The sequence below is a fragment of the Pseudopipra pipra genome, chromosome 7 (genome assembly GCF_036250125.1).
Source record: "Pseudopipra pipra isolate bDixPip1 chromosome 7, bDixPip1.hap1, whole genome shotgun sequence".
NCBI classification, from domain to species: Eukaryota; Metazoa; Chordata; class Aves; order Passeriformes; family Pipridae; genus Pseudopipra; species Pseudopipra pipra.
This window is the reverse complement of record NC_087555.1, coordinates 243289-265467: the sequence shown is the minus strand read 5'-3', so window position 1 is coordinate 265467 and position 22179 is coordinate 243289. Positions and strand designations below refer to the sequence as shown.

The following is a 22179-nucleotide window of genomic DNA, read 5'->3' as shown; positions in this document are numbered from 1 at the left end:
CGCCCTTTCCCGCTCCCTGTTCCCGCCCGGGAGCCGCCGCGGCAGCCGCTGAGGGGGCGGTGGGAGCCGCGCCCTTCCGTCTGTGGTGCCGGAAAACAACACTCTAGGGCTCTTTCAGAAAGAAAGCGGAAAGCACTCTCTTCGCTACGGCGGCCGCGATGCGCAGAGGTATTTCCCAAAGCGTGCGTGCCTGAGTTACAAAAGCCTCTTGCTTTTATTTGGTTACCTAATTAACAATTCGAAGCATTACCTAATGCTGTTACGCCCACTTCCGAAACCGTGCCTCCCACAGTACCGCCCTCACCACGCCTCCCCAATTTGAGTCGGGGGTCTCAACAAGACCTCATCTTCATCTTCTCTTCTTCCTCCTCCTCGTCTCCTTTGGCACAGCATCACGCCTTCTGGAGCGGCTCCAAGGCTTCTGAATAGCTTTGACTGGTTTTGTCAGATGTCACGTCTCTTTCTCAGTCCAGTTCAGAGATAAGATAAACCCTTTACGTCGTTAAAATTCCCATCTATCGAGCATTTCAGAAAACCGGTACAAAGGCACTAGTAAAATTACACAATATAGGTTTTAGGCTACATCTGTGCCTTACCTGTGGCCAGTGCCGGCGGCCCTGTTGGACACGGAGGTGCTGGCAAAGGGGAGTGACCTGCCTAAAATCGGCACTCAATCTGTGAGCTTTAGAAGCCAGGTGCTCTTTCATTCCAGCACGCTGGAATGATTTCGGCGTGTCAGGTGCCCCAGGAATCAGCTCGCTAAAATGCACCCCGTGACATCTCAGTTCCAGCTGATACCTCTGCGTTACACAATTGTTCATTTTTGTTCCCCGCATTCCTGTTGCACATTCCTGACGTTTCCAAACACTTACTAGCATTTATCCATATCCTTGTAAGGTCTCTGAGGGTCTCTGGTGGTCATCTCTGTATGGAGGCCCCAAAGCTCTGAGTGACCACCTTATGAATTTCTTTAAGATAATGTGATAAACTGAGAAAATAATTCGAGTTGATTGAGAAGAAACAGTGAAGGGTCAATATGACCTCGAGAGAAAAGAAAAACAAGTCGTAAAACTTAATTGGGCCCCTCTAAAGAGATAAAACAAGTTACCTCCCTTTTACCTTGTGTAGGATTTATAGTGAGACAATTTTGTTTAGTTAGATAGATAATAGGACCTTTCTTGAAATTTATAACTTTGTAGCTAGCAAACATCTGTAGAGTGTCTGATTTGACAATATATTATGGATGCTAGATAATAGGACCTTTCTTGAAAGTTATAACTTTGTAGCAAAAACATCTGTTGAATGTCTGACTCAACAATGTGTAATGTTTATGCTTATGTATAATGAATATTCATGAAGTAGCTGGAAATAAATGTAGGACAACTATCTTCTTTGGGTGTGACAGGCGTTGGGAGTTGTTGGACCCCTTCCCTGATCACCCAGCGCTGAAATTGCTTTTATCATATAATAAAATTCTGATTGGAAATTGCCCGATTGGGTTTCTATTTCTCACAAACTTGGTGACTTCGCCCGACGTGATACCCTTTGTGTTCTGGGAGATACTTAGTGCCTGAGATAGGAGCGCGCCCGCTGCTTTTCAGCGGCCTATTCACAGGCCTAATATTTCAACAAGGACCAAGGGTAACACATGTATATGATAAAAGCAAGGAATTAAAAAGCTCCTGGAGTGCTGCAGCAAAAAGCCCATAATTCTTGTGCACGAAGACCCGAGTGAGAACAACGGACTGTGAGTATCACTTCGGGGGGCGGATAAAGAGGTCGGAGTGAATGATGAATGAGACGCAGCGTAGCTGCGGAGCGATAGTGGAGTCCTTCTAACCTCGTTTCCGTTTTTCCGCGAGGAATGCGGCAGGTGAAGGGACGAAGCGGTTGGATTGATGAGTGGACCTCTGGGGTCGGTGGGAGTTTTTCAGAAGGGACCACTGAGTCGGTGAAAAATCTTAGAGGGGATCCCAGAGGATCGGTGGAAAGGTAGGAAAACTTTAGAAGGGACCTCGGGAATATGGGGCAGGGAATTAGTAAATTAAGTTGCCCCAGGAAGGAAAGGAGCAGGCAGGCATTGCCGGATATACCCTTAGACAGTCCGCTAGGGGTAAGGATTTTAAACTGGGAAAAGAGGGAGAGTACTAAAAATAAAGAAAAACCAAAAATGATTCAGTACTGCATGATTGGGTGGACTAAAAAGAAAAATAAGGAAACGGTACCTATCTGGTTAGTTAGCAGCTGCGGGAAAGTTTTGTGTCCCGGGATAGGGGGCACGGATTCCTGAAAATTTTGACTTGGGCCCTCGGAACAGTCTAGAGAGTCAATTTTCAGGGGAGGCGAACGGGGGTTCGCCAGTTACCCAGGTCAGAGCGGGTCAGCCTAGGGCTGTGTGGTTTGGAGGGGACGCCCTCCGGTGCTCTGACACTGTGGGAGAGCCAGTGGGGCTCTGCAGTCGGTGTGACTCGGTAAATAGCCGAGAGGTTGCAAAACAGCCTTGTAACCTAAAGGTAGCAAGTTTGAAACCCAGTGTGTGACTGTGGTTTGCTTTTGTTTTGCAAGCATGGGTGGTGTGGATTCAAAATTTAAGATCCCTAAAGAATCCCCCCTGAGTTTGGTTTTAAAGCATTGAAAGACGTTAGCTGGTTCTGAGACATCTTTAAAGAAGGAAGAGCTGTGTAGGCTGTCTCTAAATGCTTGGCCGTTGTTTGGACAAATGAGAGGAGTAGCATGGCCGGAATTTGGTCCGTTTGAACTGAACACAGTGTTTCAGTTAATCTCGCTTTTACATGTAGAACAGAGGTGGCGGGAAATTCGATACGCAGAGTTGTTTTTGTTCCTATTAACACGCCCTGGATTGGGGGTGGAAGGTAAGAGAAATGGAAGCTCAGAAAAGGCAGAAAAATCGGAAATAGAGTTAGAAAAAGAGGGAAAAAGAAAGATCGAGTCAAAGCTGCTCCTATCCCACAAATCCTATTTAAGAACACCAGAGAGGATGATTTAGATATGTTGATATCACCTGACAGGAGAGAGAGTAGCCCGGGAGTTCCACAAATCGGACTCCCTGCTGCAGCAGCGGTGGGGGGAGTTGGAGCTGCCGGGGTGGTGGTTACTCCTCCTGGACCGGCTCTGGCTGAGCAGGAAGGAGCCATTGAAGGACCCCCTGGTGCGGATCTGGCTGCACCGGGAGGGATTAGGCAAATTAAAGCCTCTGGAGAAGTTAGCTCGGGTCCAGCGGGAGTGGGTCCTGTCGATTTAGTTGGAGTACGCACAGAGGTGCAGGTGAAATCAACTTTTGTTGAAGCCGCTTTCAGCGCGGCAGAGCAGAGGGAGGCTTACGCGGACGCTGCGGGGCTGGCTAGCCCAGAAATAACATCTAGTTTGATTGCAACGGGAGTAACAGCAAGAGAAACTCCCGGCCCCACAGGGGCAATGGCTGCGGGGTCTGCCCTGTCTGTTCCACCTAGCAGGGAAGCAGTCTGTAGCTCTGCCGCAGCTGGCAGCTTTGCCGAGGTAGATAAAGTTGCCATAACAACGGCAGAAGTGAGCTCAAAAGTAGAGAAACTAGTAACAGCTAAGGTTGATAGTTGTATCAGTAGCAGTGAAGAGAAGGCGTCGGCCCCAGGGGGGGGCGACGGCCCCAAATGTAGAGGTGTTTCTGAGAACGAGTAGCCCAGCACCACTGATGGGTGCTCAGGCAGTTGATTCTGTCGGTGACGCTACTGATATGAGAGCTGTAAGAAAGTGCAAGAGAGTGTAAGAGAGTGCAAGAGAGACCCCAAAGTTTGCTGCGGGCTGTACTGTTGTAGAGGAAACGACAAGAGAAATAAGTTGGGTCAAAATGTATGAAACCAGGCAAAAGCAAAAGCCCACAGACTTTTTGAGCAGATTGAAAGATGCTGTTAGAAAATATATTGCTATTGATTTAGAATCAGACTTGGGAAAGAAACAGCTGGTATACCTGTTTGTGGGGCAGTCCACAAACGATATAAAGAAGAAATTATTAGAGATAGCTTGGGCAGTATATCAGAACAGAAAGCAGAAAGTTAGTACGGTGGGCGGTGAGGCGATTATAAGAACAGCCGTTACTGCGGCAACAGAACTCCCGGCTCAGAGAGCAGGGGAGGCTTCCGGAATGGCCGTTGCCATGGCGACAGAACTGGCTGGCGCCGTGAAGAAAAAAGTGTTACCTGTGTGTGATACAGTGGGAATGTGTGTGACAGGAAAAGATCTGGGGACAGAGAGAGCGAAATTAGAGCAGAAAGCAATCCCGAAGTTTAAAACTGTGGCGAGCAAAATAAAGCGAAGACAGGAAAAGCTAGTCCTAGTTGTTGCTCTGACTAGTGAAGAAGTTTTAGTTCCTGCCAGTGTGGTCCAGGCAGAGACAGCAGATGCGAGTGCCGGGACAGCGTTAACCACGCGCACAGAAAGGATAAATCCAACTGTGGGACAGGCAAAATCTAAGTTTAGTACAGGAGCTGCTGCCACCTTCGCAGACACAGCGGGGGCCGTAGCAGGGGCAAAGGCAAATTATTTCCTGGCTGTGGCCAACACGAGCGGAGCAACTCATAACACCTTAGCGGCTGCGAGCAAGAGATCGGCTGGGGGGCAGAGGCTGCAAGAGAACAAAAGAGCGGTGGCAGTAGCTAGAGTCCCAGTCCAGTCTAACTCGGGACCCTCCGCTCCCCCATCAGACCGAAAGGGGAGGGAAGACAAAAGCAGTGTAAATTCCCGGCGAACACAGAAACTAAAACCCACCGGTGCAATATATATCATAAGGTAATAAGGTGATGCTTTGAAAACTGTGAGAACTATCTAAGAGAAAAGAAACTATTTACTAACCCTTGCATCCCCTGTCTTTTAAAACTGCCGCAGGCTCATAACTTGTGAAAGAATATTTTCTACCCTAATTCGGAAAGGGGTTTTGTCTTAAATGTAAACTAACAATGTGTCAGGAGTTAAATGTTCACAGGCAGTTTGTTCCAGCAAACAACCCTGGAAGCTGTACCACTAAAATTCAAACTGAGAAGCCAAGAGAACAACTTTTATGCAGGAGTAGACACGTGTCTCAACTGCAAATGCAAACACGCGACCAGAGTGAAGGGACTTGTTGCTCCATCACCTCTGAAAGAGTGGACTGTGTCGTCAGCGCCTGGGGACCTACGACTTAAACTCCAAAAAGGACCTTTATGAATCCATCACCTGAATGGAGAAAACATATCGAAGGCTGGAATGAGTTATCCCCAGAACAAAGAGACTTAAAGACCCGAGAAGTATTTCCTGAAAGTTTCTGTATAAAACCTAGCCTGAGATCTTAGTTTCAATTAGTCCCAGGACAAATTCTTAGGAGACAGCGTTTTGTTTCCTGGAAAGAAGGAGCCATCCCCTGGCAGAGTGGAGGGGCAGGTGCATATTTTACTAATCGTTTAGTTAACCTAATCCTGGTGTTAGCTTGTAACCTTGAAAAAGAAGATCCCTTAACTCCTGGACCACCACCACCAGATCGCATACGCTGTATAAAACATCCGTGAGCTCAGCATGATGGTTGGGTAGAGTGTCAGTGTAGGCACTGTCACCGTAAATGGTCCTGTGTGGCCTTTAACCGACATATACATTGCCCTGTGTGTCGTGACACACGGGGAGGTCAACCCCAATTGGAGTCAGTACAGATAAATAAGCTGTTCTGTGGGTGGGAACTGTTATTACCAGTAAATTGGGAAATATTTGAAACTGACTGGTATGCAGCATTAAGATACAGTGTGAAGAAATTCTCTGAAGAAACAGCCCAAATTGACTGCCCGCTGGATGACTTTAACTTTATAGACCCCATGTAAAGAATGTCACAATGGCTAACAATTTATATATTGACTAATTAGTGGGAATAATAATTTTGTTGACAGAATCCGTTGTTGTGAGATAAAGTGAACCTTTACCTGGAAACGGAAAAACTGGGCCTTAACTAAATTAGAAAATCTAAAAGGGGCAAGACCAGGTTAACCTCTGAACCTGCCACTGACAGCCAGCCACGGGATGCAACCCCGTTTGGGCATGGGCCGTGGAGGCTTAAGTTATGCTGGACCCTTTTGGATACTCTGCTGCTTTTGGGCTCATGCCCTGTCTGACGAGTGTGCAAAATGCTACCAAATTACACGATACAAAGGTCGTATGATTCAAAGCTTAAGCTACCACTCATTTGTCAACAAAGTCTGCTATGACTCTAGAGAAATGAATACTTGCAACACGGATTCTCGGCAAATATGGGTGGCAAAAATTTAGGAAAAGGGAGAACCAGGCTGGGACTTAGCTGTCCTAAGGGAGAGGAATGGATTTGTTTCACTCAAGAAGGCCATTGGGACATTTCTGACGGTGATGGAATGCAGGAACTAATCTATATATTGATCTAGTGGAACATATTATTCAAACCCTGAATTTACCTAAGTGCTGGATTTGTAGTGGACCTTTGATGACAGAAGAGTGGCCCTAGAAAGGTACTGGTCTCACCCCATGGGAAATTTTTAAAATGGAATCACTCCCAGAGAGCATCAGAATCTAGGCCCCAAGGTTGGATTCTAGTTTCTGACGAAATTGGGCAAGAATGCATTGAACGAAGAGGTAGGGAAACATATAAAACTAAAGTAGGAGAGTCCCCATGCCTATCAGTGAAAATAATAAATACCACAGGAGAATACTGGTGGCCAAAGAAACCGTTAGGATATTGGACTAACAATAAGACTGCAGATTGTACTTGGCATGATGAAACTCAAAGCTGGTGGTGTAATGACACAGATGTGAAAAACCCTTTTGAGAGTATAAAAGAATTAAAAATATATTGGGACCGAGCAAGTAGTACTGATTTAGAATGGGCAGCTCCGGAAGGATTATTTTGGATATCTGGAAAGCGAGCATATACACAGCTCCCTAAAGACTGGAGAGGAGTCTGTACACTAGGTATAATCCAACCAGGGTTCTTCTTGCTGCCCCCTGAAAAAGGTATGAGTTTAGGTGTACCTTTGTATGATGATTATGGAACCATACGCCGAGAAAAAAGGGAAGACATTGGGGGAACGCAAAAGTGGTACGATAATGAATGGCCTCCTGAAAGAATCATTGCTACTTACGGACCAGCTACTTGGGCCCAAGATGGGTCCTGGGGTTATCGAACCCCCATATACATGCTAAATAGGATTATCCGCCTCCAAGCAGTCATGGAAATAGTAGCCAATAAGACAGTTCAAACTCTGGATCTAATCACAAGTCAGCAATCAAAAACCCGAGCAGCTGTGTACCTTAGATTATCTGTTAGCCGAGGAAGGGGGGGTGTGTGGTAAATTTAACACTTCGAATTGTTGCTTACAAATTGATGATAATAGACAGGCAGTTATGGATATTGCAGAGGATATCAGAAAACTGACTCATGTACCTGTACAAAAATAGAACTCCATGCTTGACAGCAAATGGTGAGATAACTTGTTAAGAACAGCTTGGTGGAGGAAAGTAGGATTCTTTCTATTATGCGCGTTGGCCAGTATAATATTTTTACCATGTTTAATCCCTTGTTTCATTAGATTGATAGTTTCTGTAGTACAAGGAATGCAAATACCCACAATGCCGATAGATCCAAAGACGGCTCAAAATGCTAAGATACTGTTGGTCACCAGAACTCCACCTTCTCGGGACGAAGAAAATGTCAAATTAATATTGTCCAGATTAGAACAAAAAACTCGAATTAATAATTTTATGGAAAGAGAGGAGGGATTGTGATAAACTGAGAAAATAATTCGAGTTGATTGAGAAGAAACAGTGAAGGGTCAATATGACCTCGAGAGAAAAGAAAAACAAGTCGTAAAACTTAATTGGGCCCCTCTAAAGAGATAAAACAAGTTACCTCCCTTTTACCTTGTGTAGGATTTATAGTGAGACAATTTTGTTTAGTTAGATAGATAATAGGACCTTTCTTGAAATTTATAACTTTGTAGCTAGCAAACATCTGTAGAGTGTCTGATTTGACAATATATTATGGATGCTAGATAATAGGACCTTTCTTGAAAGTTATAACTTTGTAGCAAAAACATCTGTTGAATGTCTGACTCAACAATGTGTAATGTTTATGCTTATGTATAATGAATATTCATGAAGTAGCTGGAAATAAATGTAGGACAACTATCTTCTTTGGGTGTGACAGGCGTTGGGAGTTGTTGGACCCCTTCCCTGATCACCCAGCGCTGAAATTGCTTTTATCATATAATAAAATTCTGATTGGAAATTGCCCGATTGGGTTTCTATTTCTCACAATAACATTACTGGTTATACATCAACCAGGCATTGCCTGCTCGGCTGCTTCAGCTCCTTCCTTCATTGTTTCCTCACCTTAGTTGGCTGATGTCTTTAAATTGAGGCACAGTCATTTTCTATGGTACATTCTGCTGCAAAAACTATTAGTTCTTGTTACGTTTCTAAACCCCAGTGTCAGCATCCAGCTCAATTATAAACTCCTGTGTGGAAATGTTGCCCTTTACAGCAGGCCTAGACCACCTTTTATAGATATATTTCATGTTTTACAGGGTCTCACTGCTTTATTTTCCTTGAGCCGTAAGGAAACGCAGAGTCCCTGCATCCAGGGGCACAGATGCAGCAACAGTGACCTCTGGAGATAACTGTGGGATAACAAGGGAGAAATGAGGTGCTCTTTTCTTAATGTTGAGTATTATTAACCTTAGAGTCACCTACAAAAATGGTGGCTTCTTTGTCTTTTGAAGACATTAAAATCACACTGGAAAATACAGCCTTTAATCAAATTTGTTACTTGGCTCAGCTCAGAGGTAACCGCAATACACTGGGTTTTTCTTCCTAAGAAACACTGACATCTGTGCATCTTTATGAACCAGCACCCCCTTTTCTATCCCTGATCCTTTCTGTGCATTTGGCCCTTAAGTTGGGTTCTTCTGAAGGGTCATAGAAGTGTAGACTTTTGCCCCAGATTCAGAAACATGGACGTATTCCTGTTCTCACAATAAACCATTTTGGAGCAATTTCCTGGTCTCCCACATTACAGACACCAAAAAAACAGAGCAGTGTGCTCCAGAGAGAAAGCTGAGCAAGGGTGGGACAGCAAGGCTTTCTCTAGTGATCAGAAAGCTCATCTGCATCCAGAGCAAAGTGAAGATTAAGTTTTAACCCACTGCAGAGGTTGCTGGTGGACAGTATATGTTGGCCTTACTCCACCTCTTTGTCCCTTTCTCACTGGAGAGGGTGGAGGGAAGGGAAGCAGCTGCTTGGAGCTTAATTTATAGATGGTTTTAAACCACAACACTGAGAAGTGAAAGGAAGCTTAAACTTAGAACTAAGAAGTTTCTTAAAAGAAAAAGATAAAATATCACACCATTTATAATGGCAAACTTGCTAAATAAGATGTCATTTAAAAACAATTGATTTAAAATTAATTGCTGCTTTGACTTCTTGCTCCGGCTAAAAATGAATACTTCATGTTTCGTGGAATCACAGACTGGTGTGGGTTGGAAGGGACCTTGGAGATCAGCTTGTTCCAACTCCCTGCCACGGGCAGGGACACCTTCCACTATCCCGGGTTGCTCAGAGCTTCATCCAGCCTGGCCTTGGACACTTCCAGGGATGGGGCAGCCACAGCTTCTCTGGGAAACCTGTGCAGGGCCTCCCCACCCTCACAGGGAAGAACTTTTTTCTAACATCTAATCTAAACCTACTCTCTTTTAGTTTGACTCCATTGCCCCTTGTACTGTCACTCCAAGCCCTTGTCCAAAGTCTCTCTCCAATCTTTCTTGGCAGCTCCCTTCAGGCACTGGAAGGCCACAATTAGGACACCCCAAAGCCTTCTCTTCTCCAGGCTGAAAAGTCCCAATTCTCTCAGACTCTCCCCGTAGGAGAGGTGCTCCACCACCATCAAGTTTGCTTGGGCTTGATAAGTTTTGGTTTGTTGACAATTTTGTTTTTGTTTTTTTTTTAAATAAACAACTGATGCATTATATTTTCTTATATCTCTGGCTGCTTGCTGAAATGTCAGGATTTCCAGTGCTGATCTAATTCAGTTGACTCAAGTGTTAATTTGCAACATTACAATTGACAGAAGGAGACAATCGATTGGAAGGAAATTATATGTCCTTCTGGTGATTTGTGGGGGTTTTTTAATTCTTTTCACTCCTTTAATACATTAAAACAGTCTTCTAAGAATGAAATGGTAGAGTCTGCTCTCTAGGGAACCAAAGCATGGAAGTTTATTGTCTCTGGACATTTCCAGGTGTGTCAGTTTGTTTTAATAAAATATTCTTTTAATATTGTCTTTTAGAACTCCTGGTAATTAAAATTAAGGGTATAAAGTATCAAAATCAATAAAAGACATCAGAGAAATGTAATACTGGTATGGACCTCACCAGGTTATCTAATCCATTCTTGTATCTGAGGAGTATCTAATGGTTCTACAAAGTTCAAAGCATTTGTTTTTCATTGTTTCATATTGTTTGTAAACAACTTCTGTGAATTTTTTTTTTCTTTCATAGCTGCTCCATCATTTTTCTTACTGGTTAATTGAGATTTTTTTTTTCATGTTTTTATCAGGTTTTCCTCTTTCTCATTAAGCCAAATGCCCAGCCTTTTCCAAACAGAACCCCCATACATCTTGTTTTTGATTGTATCCTTTCATTTATTTAAAGATTGCTGGCCTGTCCTCTTCTCACTATCCACTTACTAATTAAATAAAGCCAGTTCTTACAAGTCTTCCTCAGAACCTACATTTTGTAAATGCACCATTTTAAATTTTTTTTTCTGCACTTCCTTTCCCTCTAAAGCCACCACGTCTAAAATTAGGCACAGTGTCCAAACTCTGACTTCAGCACTGCTAAATAGAGCAGAATAATTGTCTCCTGTGAGGTGCATGTAGCCCTGCTGTTACTCCCTGGTAGAATTAAATTTGTCTGATTTTGCTCTTCTGCATCTTCATGCTCAAGTGTGATCCCTTATTTGGGATTCAGTGTTGCTACAGATCCCTTTCAGCAAGATCCTGTGCCTGGCTGGCACATTCCTGGCAAGTCATTAATTAGCAGGTTGTAAGCTGTCCCTAGAGCAGGGATCACACTGTGACCAAGGCATCCATAAGTGGGGAAAAGAGATTTACTGGAAAGCATTTTTTTTTTACCTAGTGTTGGATCTCCTCTGGGATACCTGTCACATTGGGAAGAAGTTTCTCTCTCTTCCTTTCCCCTTTAGTCAACTCAGTTTTTTAACACTGGTGCTGTATTTTTAATGGAATATTTATACCTAGGTCTTTTTTTCAACCTTTCTTGTAACCCTCTATCCATACTGCAATGAAGGCTCTACAAATTTAACTTTCAGGGGGCACTGTATTAAACCAGCTGATGGCAAAGCATCAGCTCAATATTCTCTAGCAATCAAAAAGGGTTTTTTTTGCCTAATAATGAAGTTTCTCTGACCTCTCCAGGGACTGCTAGCCTGTGTATTTTTTAAGGACAGACGGCACACATGCTGTGGGGGTCACAGCTGGAGGAGCTGGTCTGTACTGCTCCCACACAGCTTGGAAGCATCTCTCAGCTGCTCCAGCTGCCGGCAGTGGCTCAGCTGCAGTTTTGCTGTGGCCCTCAAGTGAGAAAGGTGGTGTAACTTTGCTCTCCTAGGAGCAGAACTGGGCTTGAAATATGATACCGAGAATGAGCGTCTGCTACTTGGTTTCTTACGCCTCGACGTTCATTTTATGGATGTCACTGACAAATGTTACCCTGTTTTATCCTGGTAGGGGGAGCCACTCTACAGGTCGCTTAGGGGATGGTGAGCAAAAGGATGTTACACCACAGCCTCTCTACTGTTGAACTTAGCCAGGGAGGAGTTCCAGCTATGCTCCCTCATTTTCAGAGTTGTTACTTACTATGTGACAATGAAAACTCATGTGAAGGGTTATGCCAAAAGTGTGCAGACCCCTTACAGTGGGATAAACAGGTGTCAATAAGCAAAATCATAACCGGACCCCTTCCATTAGGCTTCTGTTAAGGAACCACTGGCTTTTATCTCCTTTTTTCTTGTCCATTAATGTGCTGGGCATTTGCTTTACTGAAGGTACACAAGCTTCTACGCCTGGAGATAAAATTGTTTATGTTATGTATCAACACTGCAAACTTAGCAACCAGGTTACAGGCACAAAACTCTGAGCTACTTGAAAGGCTCTAACAACACGGAGGCCAGGCTTAGTAACACGGCCAGGGGAAGGCTAGCAACCATCCAGAAGGGACAAATAAATATTCAGCCTCAGTTTTCCTCCTGGGAGGGAGGCATCACGACCTGCAGCACAAAATTGTATTGAGGGAAATGGCAGGGAAAGCTGTGCCCGTGACGTCGTGGTGACCACCTGTGCTCGTTCTTACCTTGGAGTGAAACTGCAGCTTTTCTCTCCTTCTCGCGGGTTCTCCCAGTCTTGTATTAATGTTTTTTAATAATGGAATTATTCTCCTGTGAAGATGGTGGAGGGGAAAGAATGACCACTGAAAGCCTACCTGCCTTCATTTAGCTTTTTAACCTGGTTTTGCCTGCCTGCTCTTCCAGGAGACTACTATGATGGCAGATCCTTCAGTGGTGGACCACCTGACACGACTGAAACTCAAACTCCTGGAAAAGGTAAGGGAATAATTCCGCAGCAGTCACCTTTGCTCTGCTTTTTGCTCTTGCCTGTTTAAGCAGTAACATTGTATTTTAAAATATTATACCTCTACTGAGGTACAATGGGGGTAGCCAACTGAGAACATCTTTCTTCATGCAAGAAGAGGCAGACCAATGTGCAGCGGTGCTATAGCTACTGTCTCTTTCTTAAATAACATTGTACAAGCTTACATGGACCTAAGGTAAATTAAATAGACTTTGATCTTATGGGAGATGTCATCAGCTGAAAACCAGTTCGAGTTGTGACAGGCAAAATTTAGGAGTAAATTTTGGATAAAGAGGACCTCAGGTTGTTTTAAGGCAACTTCATGTCTGCTGTCACATCAGATATGTTGCCTGGTGAAACATGGGCTGGCAGCATATGAGGTGCTGCACAGAATCCCAGCTCCCCTTGCTTGTGATTCTGCACTCTGTGTTCTCCACTCTGCTCTGTTCCTCCACCCTCAGCACATCCGACTTCCACTGGTGTGGATCTTCTGCTTCAATATCCTCCAGAAGCCACTTAAGGTGTTATCTGAGAGCAGAGTATCCTGAGTTGGAAGGGACCCACAAGGATCATCGAGTCCAGCTCTGAAGTGAATGGCCTGTACAGGGATCAAACCCAAAGCCTCGGTGTTACCAGCACCATGCTCTAACCACCTGACCAGGCAATTTATCTGGAGGCGTGGGTGCTGCAAGTGGTGTCTAACCTGTCCCCACAGCAGAGCCTTTTTTCTTAGATGCAGCAGCCATTGGAAGGCAAAGCTTTCAGCAGGGTGCAGCCGTGCAGAACCACGGAGGGAGCCTGTGTGCGACTGAAAGGTCTCTAATTTCTGAGCATTGGGGAGCAACAAGGGCCAGCTGCTCTCTAAGGAGCAGGGAGTTCAGCATAATAACACATCAGCAGAGCAGGGGCCTAGCTGGAGGCAGAGCCAGAGATGGTGGCCAGGTTCAGCCAAGATTCCAGATCCATCAGGCAAGCTCACGGTGGTGAGGCAGGTCCATTGCCACCTTTGGAAGTGACTGAAGGTTGGGATCAAGGTTAAAAGAATCCGTGGCCAGTCACAGCATGGCTGGGGTTGAACTGCAGATTAATGCTCATCCAGTATAATTCAGGTATGAACTGAAGACCTAGAGCTGAGATTAAAGGGGCACATGAGTGGCAGGTAGAGCTGAACAGGGTCATTTAGGCCTATTAGTGTACCAAATACCCCAAACTTGGCATTATCAAGTTCTTCATACAATCCAGCTCTCTTCCCTACAACATAAATTATGTATAAATCTCCTGATTCACCATGTTATTAATTTTCAGGTCTGGAATGTCCTGGATGGTTGGAAGTATGACATTTCTGTTATTGTAACTAGATTTGTAGTGAGGACCAGCATTTGTCTCCACTTCTGCTTTATTTCCTCCATCCCAACCTATGTCATAAGGTAGGGCTAGAAATTCCTGCGAGCTTTGCTGCCTGACTCATAACCAGTTCTTGTTATGGTTCTACCAACAGAGACTAAAAAATGAACAGGAGAACCTGGAAAAGATGGAGTCATCTCTCCCAGCTGCAAGTAAGAGAAGCATTTGTTCTAATTATGGACATAATTTAGAAAGAGCTTAGTGATGTTCTCAGGGAGGAGTTCCTCAGTCGATCATAGCATTCCAGTACACAGGCACTGTTTATAATTATATTACCCACAGGTTAAAGGCTCTCAGTAAAAACTCAATGATACTTCTAGATTGTAACCTGGGCTCCCATTCATTGAGCTGATGGACAAATAGTTGGGAAACTTCCAATGCTATGGCCAAAAATTAAAAATCCCTATAACAACTTACAGTTTCAAAATCCGAAGTGATGCTTTCCAGAGCAGATGCCAGGCATGTCTCCAATGTATCTGAAAACATTCTTCCTTATTTTCATTTCAAGCAAGTTCTGGATCAACTGCATGTGGGGAGAACTGAAGAGGAAGTTGATTCAGAACAAAAAAAGAAAAAGCAAAGTTGACATTCAAAACTGAGTTTGTTTTGATGTGTCACAACAGTCAGTCATCCTCTGCATAGGCAGAGTACGTCTAGAAACTTTCAGGCTGAAATGAGCTCCTAAGCCAGGAGGCTAAAAGGGGGCTTTAGAGAGCCACCTAAAGAGTTTCATTTCAGAGAGGGTGCATTGCCTTTGTAGAGCTGTGGAACAGCTGTGACTGCACATGTCACAAAGTCGTTATCCATACATGCATTTGTGGAAGAAGCCAAGCTATCTTATAACGCATTTTCCAAATTAATCTCATAATGTAGGTGCTGTAATAGCTCTGTATTTGTGATCCTTTGAGAAGATAACGGACTTTTCCTCCTTCAGGGAACAGACCTGAGGACATGCTCCAAAGTGCCCTGAGGCGAAGGAAAGATCTGCTGCAGGAGCTCAGGGTAAAAGCCCTCTCTGTGGCCAGAAGCAACAGAAAGGGCCCATTTACCTGCACATCCACTGCTGATGTGGATTCAGTGTTTTCCTATCCTTTGCTTCTTGGGCTGGGCACTATCAGTGCTTTGCTGCTTTGGAATATGGAGGCTGGGACAGCTAATCAGGGAGGGGACCTGGGGAGCACTTTGGCTTCCCTCACTACAGCTAAGGAAGCTTGCACCTGCTTCAGGTAGTTGGTGACTTGATTCTGTTTGTTCTGAGCTGCTGTGTCATAAGCTTTCTGGGGTAGTGCCAAAATGCAAATAAGGGATTTTTAATGCAGCCGAAGTAGGGACAGTAGTAACTGTTACTCATTCCTAGTTTGTGGGGGGTACCAACCATTAATGAAATGTTTTCCCAGACTTTTGGCTTCTCGTTCTGCACTTTTTTTTTCCCCATTCTTTTTTTTGCTTGTGCTTCATGATATGTGGGAAGGAAAACTTCCCTTATGCTTACGCAGGTACTGGCTGTGCCCTGCTGCAGGTTCCCAGGGGGTGATCCCATTTAGTCCAGAGAGCACAACAACACAGTCTGCCTTTCTGTGACCAGGTTTTCTTTAAGAAGAGACTTGATTTTGCAGGAGCAGCACCTTCTGGAAGAGCTTTCACAGCCACCTGCACCAGCTGGAGGACATTGTCATAATCACAGAGCTGTCCCCCCACAAGTCTACCAGATCCCTTTTCCAGCTCCCCAAGTGGAGCCACCAAGGATTATCCAGCAGACAGTAAGGACTGTCTCCTAGGAAACACCACTAGCACTATGCCAGTCTGAGAAAACAACCATTTGGGAGCTGTATGGCATTGCTCATCCCACCAAAAGGGAAGATACACCTCTTGCTCTTGTGTGGGACCCTTGCTACCTTCAGCAAAAGCTAAGGGGAATCACGTTACAAATAAGGCCCAAAATTAACAATGTGCATGGTTTACCCTAGGGACGAGGTGGCAAAAGGAGTGGCAGGATTGCCCAGACCTGGCCATTCAATCAGGTTCTAGTGCACATCATTGTCTGCTCGTGCAGCCCACAACCTCAACAGCTTCCCCACGAGGATCTCAAGGGAGACAATGCCCAAAATTTTCCTGAAGTCCAGGCAGATGACAGCCCTTCCCAAAGATGAGGGAGCTGGCAAAAACCAACCCAAACTTCTCCATTTCCCTTCCTTTTTTCCAGATCCCACCTCAGCCTGCCACCATCATCCAGCAGCTGCCTCAGCCATCCCCTGTGATCACGCAGATCCCCCCTGCCCAGCCCTTTGCAGCCCCCCACTCTGGAAGCATTAAGGAAGGTGAGGTGCTCTCTGTGTAGCAGCCAGCTCCCATCAGCAGGCCCAGGGAGGGCAGGTGAGGTGTCATGGCACGTGGGAGGGGGTACAGGACAGCATCCAAGCTGGGCTGTTTCATGAGCAGGCTGCCGGCGGAGCTGTGGGAATTGCACTCCGTAACTGGGATGGGCACCAGTTCCGAGAGGCTTTCAGACAAACTCTTATCACTAAAACTAAAGAAAGAAGGGCTACAGACTCAGGGGGAGCTTGGGAAGGCAGAACAGCTCAGCTCATGGCACTGAACAATATTAACAAGGTCAAACACGTGTGCACAGGTGATTCCAAAATTAACACACAGGCTTCTAAAATCTGGTTTTATTCTTCTGTCCCCTCTTAACCTGCTATTCAATCTCCTCAGGCTTTTATTATGCCCTGTGTTTGGAAACAAGACAGAATAGTGGAAAGTGCTGATCTAAATATAGTGCAATGCCAATAAAAGGGTTTGTTTCTAAACATAGGTGGAATAACACATGAACTAAAGCCTGGGATGACTTCCCTGGCTCAGCCTTCAGCCAAAGTTTTCTTCAACCCACACAGAAATCTTCAGTCATGAAACTACAGCATTTCTCAGCTTATTCTTCATTTAAGTATCTGGATTTTTGAATAAGAGTTTATTTTCACGAACAAAATAGTCTCAATTCATGCATGACTCTTCTGAAGCTGCCACATGTAAAATACTTTTTGTATGACCAGTAAAAAGGAAAAGGAGAGTCGCCTTGATCTTTTTTCCCCTACTTTTTTTTTCTCGCCTCTTTTCCTCTTCACCTCCCCCCGGGCGAATTATTTACACTGCACAGGCCCTTTGTGATCCCAGAGATTGTGGTAAGGAGATCTGATGTGCATGCAGTGACAGTTTGAGGGCTGGACTAGATGATCTTAAAGGTCTTTTCCATTCTTTATGATTCTATGAGTCAGTGGACTCTCAAGGTGGCACCGCAATGTCACGCAAATTTGAGGAAACCTCTCACATGGAAAGCAATGGTCTGGGGCCAAAGCAATGGAGAGCACAGTCTGTGCATCCAGGAGTAAGGGAGGGGTACAGCCCCAGCCCTTGTCCAGCCTCTCAGCACAACCAGAGGTGTGGGCTTGCAGGGAAATGAACAGACAGAAGATGCTCATCAGCAGCTTTCCTGTGGAAGGGAAGAGAAAGAGGAAAACTGGTATGAACAGTCTCATTCAAAGGCAATAATTTTGCACTGTCTGGGCAAATAATGCCAACACTCTTAATGTGCCCCTGTCAGCTGCTTTGCCTTGTTCGCAGCGGCCCGTCTGTGTGCTGGAGGGCACTCCCCACTGTCATGCCTCTGCTGCTTGTCAGTCATCGATAAAGCTCTTATTTTCCTCCTTGGGGGGTGACCTCTTCCCAGATATGGTAGAGATGATGCTGATGCAGAACGCTCAGATGCACCAGATCGTGATGCAGAACATGATGCTGAAGGCTCTGCCGCCGGCGGCGTTCGCGCAGCGCACGGGACCCGGCTCTGCCCCACTCCAGCACACGCAGCAGGTAACACCCCCCGGGCCTGAGGGGCACCCTCGTTCACACAGGCTGATCACCTGGGGAGGATACAGGGCCTCGACAAAACACACAGAGAGTCTGGGACATCTGACAGCTGTGCACACCTTCAAACCCACAGCGCCAGGAGCCTGTTTCTGAGGCAGCACAGCCTTTTTGCCGTGAGGAGCACTGTGACAGGACCCCATGGAAGAATGTTTCCTCACAAGTGCAGACTGGATTCAGTCCAGCTCTGAAAGCGACCTGGCCTGTAGGGTTGAACCACTAACACAAGACACCTTACACTGAGTATCTGCTGCTGCAGGTCCCTAGCTGGAAACAGCAGGGGAAAAGCTGGAGAGGGGCCTTTGGCAAGGGCAGGCAGTAGTAGAACAGGGGGGAATGGCTTTAAACTGAAAGAGGATAGGTATAGATTAAATATTGGGAAGTAATTCTTCCCTGTAGGGTGGTGAGGCCCTGGCACAGAGAAGCTGTGGCTGCCCCATCCCTGCAAGTGCTCAAGGCCAGGTTGGACAGGGCTTGGAGCAACCTGGGCTAGTGGAGGGTGTCCCTGCCCATGGCTGGGGCTTGGAATGAGAGGGTCTTGAATGTCCCTTCCGACCCACACCATTCTGTAATTCTATGAATATTCGTGTTACAAATTACTTTATTAGTAAATTTATTAGTAAATGCTGACCTGGCAGTATCAAATGGATTAGAGCTGAAACGCAGATTTTGTGATTGTACCTGGAGCCTCTCTGCTCTGGTTCCTGCCTCACTGAAAATTAGTTGCTACTCAGCTCTGAAAAGACAGATTCTTAGATATATTTTAGTATGTAGAGCCCTATAGGGATTTTTTCAAAATGTGTCCAGTGCCTGATGAGGGGTAGGTAAATTTGAACATATCCTTAAATGCCCAATTCCTAAACTATTTTTAACAAGGTGATAGAGCTCCTTAGGATCCTTAAGTGCTTTGGAAAAATGTCCAGTCTCTCCTCTGTGGCATTTATTATCAAAGAAGAAAGGAAAGTTGATCTTTGTAGAGGAGGGGAGATGCTAGTGTTGCAAAACCTTCCTCTGTACTTTTCCTACCCCACGACCTTCAGGCTAACTTTTCCTTGTGCTGAAAGAAAGAATGCATCCCCTGATCCCTCCGCTTCTCCAGGCCATCCTGTCACTCTGCATTTCCCTGGCATTGACTGATGGAATAAGCTGGAGGGAGTGGGATCTGAGTGCCTCTGAGTATCAGGGGAAATCTGAAGTCACCAAGTGTTTGTTGGACCTTCTGAGCTGGTGGTTGAGTGGGACCACAGCTCCTCAGCCAGAGACCCTTCCCATGGGGGCACAGGTTTCTCCACCCACACTTTGTCTCTCTCCAACAAGGACCTGCAGCTTGCTGCTCCCCTGGCAGTGAAGGCAGATCGTCCCAGGCCACCCGTGGTGCACCACCACCACCACTACCCTCCCTCAGGGGTGCTTCCAGTGCCTCCCAGGGGCTTCCCATCCCCATCCACAGCGCACCACTGGACCTGGACATAGGCAGCTTGCTCTCTACCCAGCCTAGGTACGTAAGCAGGCAGCTGTGACATACCCTTCCAGCCCATTCTTCCTGCAAGGGTGGGGTAGCAAGGCAGACTGTGGAATAAACATGAGGATCAGACAAGATCTACAGGTGATACCAAGCCATGTCCCTGCCTCACAGAGCCCCTGCCCTGCCATGCTGTGGGGCTCTGCTCTGCAGGGGCTCTTACCCTGGGTTCTGGGTCTCCCTGTGAACCCAGCAGTCACCTGCTAAGCAAGGGGGTTGTATGTGTTTTGCACTCAGGCTAAGGTTCCCATCAGGATTTGCATTCTTAAAACACTGCTGAGACATTTGCTAATTGGAAATTCTTGGGGAAAAAACCCTCACCAGCTGAGAAAAAACAGTACAAAGGGAGAGGAGCATCAGAAATAAAGCTGAACTTGTGCCTGCAGCTCAGGGAGAAGGGTTTCACGTGCAGAAATGGATGATGCTCTCGGGTCTGTAGAGCCCTTGAGCCCTGCACAGAGCTCAGCAGCCAGCTCCTCCAGGTGCTCACTTGCTTTGTTGCCTTCCTCTGAGCTGGTCCTGGTTGGCTTGTTAGGTGCTAGAAAGTTCTTACGTGCCAAGGCTGGTAAAGAAATGCACTTTGCTGGAGCAGAGGGGGTGGCATGGGGACACACTGCTGCATCAGTGAGAACACAGCTTTTATTTCTGTGCTGTGGCTCTGTCAGAGCCTCAGTGAACAGAAGGACAGGATGGAGGCAGCTGCAGCCCTGGGCCCCTGTGACCTGCTGGCAGGGGTATCTATACGGCCTTCTTTAGCAGAGGATTTGAATTCCTGAACAGATTATTTACCTAATGGGATTATAAGGGATAAACATTTCTACCTATTTCCCTTTTACATGGGTTTGTAATCTGAACCAGTAAAGAACTCCTGACTCCTTTTGGAGTCAGTGCAATTCGCTGTTTAAGATGTCTCCTTCCTCTTCTTCAGCTGCCTTTCACCATGAGTTATGAGACCAAACATCTTCTTGCATCTGCAGCACTGCTGGCTATTACCAAACACAATAAACACATCTTTCTTGTTGCAGGTGGCCCACATACTGACAGGATGGGATCCTCTGCAAGTGGACCATAGCCTTTCTAAAAGTAATAAAATCCTGATGTTCTTCCTTGAGTATTGACATATCTTTTTCTTCAGCAACATAAATCAAGCACTTTTCTCTCCTTTACTTTTCCCACTAGTTTTCAGAGGGTAGGCTTTAATCCATGTCCATGCTATCCTCTTCTTTTTGTTTTCATTTACAGCTCCTTACAAGGCTCAAAGTTTTTATCAGGCAACACTTTTTCATGCTCTCAGCAGCCTGGTTGTCCTTAATATAGAAAGATGAACAATGATTTCGTACCACTTTCTCAATGTCTTCCCACCTTCTCCTGTTTTTAAAGCAGAGAACATCTGTACATTGGGTTTGCCTTGTGCAGTTTGCAAGTGAGTCCGATTAAGATGACCCAGGGACCTAAATTTCATTGGGAACGAAGAAAACATAGTAACAGCCACTGCAGGAAGCTAGTGGTGTGCTGTCTGTGCTCCAAAAACAATTAATGAATAATTTATTTACTATGTAAAACCTACCTTGCTCTTTGCCCTCCCTGCTCTGTTGTCTGTGCTCGGTGTGTGAGTCAATCAGACAGTGTGGATCAATCCACTGCTGTGGAGATCAGAGAAACCCACTGGAGGCTCTTTAGTGGTGCCTGGGTTGGAGGCAGTGCCAGGGCCCACGGGCACTGACAGCCCTTAACAACCCCAGCCAGCCCACCTGGGACCCCCGCTCTCCCCAAGGCCAACATTCCCATTTAAGCTTGGGCCTGGGGCTGCTTGTGGCTCCTGTCAACCCTGTTTGTTGAGTTGCTGGCCCTTGATGGGCTGGGAACCAGGACATGCCACAAGGAATGGTGCTGTGCTTGTGGAGGGATTTGATCTTTCTCTTTCAAGACTCTTATAACTCTCTACAACTTCTCACTCTCTGCCTGAAAGAGGAAATGGCCTCGAGCTGCACCACGGAAGGTTTAGACTGGACGTTAGGAAGAAATTCTTAACTGAAAGGTTTGTCAAGCATTGGAAGAGGCTGCCCAGGGAAGCAGTTAAGTCCTCCCCCATCCCTGTGGGTCTCTAAAAGTTGTGTAGATGTGGCACTCAGGGTCATGGCTTAGTGGTGGGCTTGGCCGTGCTGGGTTAACAATTGGACTCAAATATCTTAGAGGACTTTTCCTACCCTCAGGATTCTATGAGCCAAATCTGCTGGTTTGGGCTGTGCATGGCAGGTTGAGCAATAAATGGTGGTCAGTGTGTGCTAATGCATGTGCTTTCAGTGTCTGCTGTTTAACTATTGTGTGCAGGCTGTAATTGGCTCCTCCCTTTGCAAACCTTGCTGTGTGCAGCCCTGGCTCAGGAGAGCATTTCTTACCAAGGATGGGCATGTGAAATGGTGCCTGCAGAGGCGTCTCACAGCCTCATTCAAGTCCTGGAAAGCTTCTGCAGATTAGGCATGAACCCTCTGCCCAGCATCACACCCCAAAATGCTTGAGTCACACACAGCTTCCTTGGATGAAAGATGTCCTCAAAGACAGGACGAGGCTCCTGAGCAAGCAGGGTGGCTCACATCTCAGCCTCAGGAGAGAGCTTGTGCAACCCCAAAAGCTACTCTGCACTGTCCCACCAGTG

The 22179-nt window shown here is 45.9% G+C and overlaps 1 protein-coding gene across 2 annotated transcripts; it reads left to right on the top strand.

Annotated features, from left to right (window-relative positions):
* Positions 1-15: 15 nt before the first annotated feature.
* Positions 16-20634, top strand: C7H21orf58 (chromosome 7 C21orf58 homolog). 2 transcript variants are annotated; one of them, XM_064660118.1, is made up of 9 exons: positions 16-168; positions 12583-12654; positions 14181-14238; positions 15021-15088; positions 15703-15846; positions 16290-16404; positions 17808-17947; positions 19319-19499; positions 20549-20634. In XM_064660118.1, exons 2-8 carry the CDS (start codon positions 12592-12594, stop codon positions 19472-19474), a joined length of 744 nt encoding a protein of 247 aa, XP_064516188.1. In that variant the 5' UTR covers positions 16-168; positions 12583-12591; the 3' UTR covers positions 19475-19499; positions 20549-20634. The 2 variants fall into 2 exon arrangements, with proteins under 2 accessions (XP_064516188.1, XP_064516189.1); XM_064660119.1 differs by lacking the exons at positions 16-168; positions 15703-15846 and having other exon boundaries at positions 12189-12654.
* The last annotated feature ends 1545 nt before the right edge of the window (positions 20635-22179 follow it).

Bases quoted from the DNA above. Each gene is read 5' to 3' on its own strand.
- C7H21orf58 (XM_064660118.1), top strand. From the start codon at position 12,592: ATGATGGCAGATCCTTCAGTGGTGGACCACCTGACACGACTGAAACTC. The intron at 14,239-15,020 runs GTAAGAGAAGCA...TTCCTCCTTCAG, and splicing joins GTCATCTCTCCCAGCTGCAA to GGAACAGACCTGAGGACATG. The intron at 15,847-16,289 runs GTAAGGACTGTC...CCTTTTTTCCAG, and splicing joins CAAGGATTATCCAGCAGACA to ATCCCACCTCAGCCTGCCAC.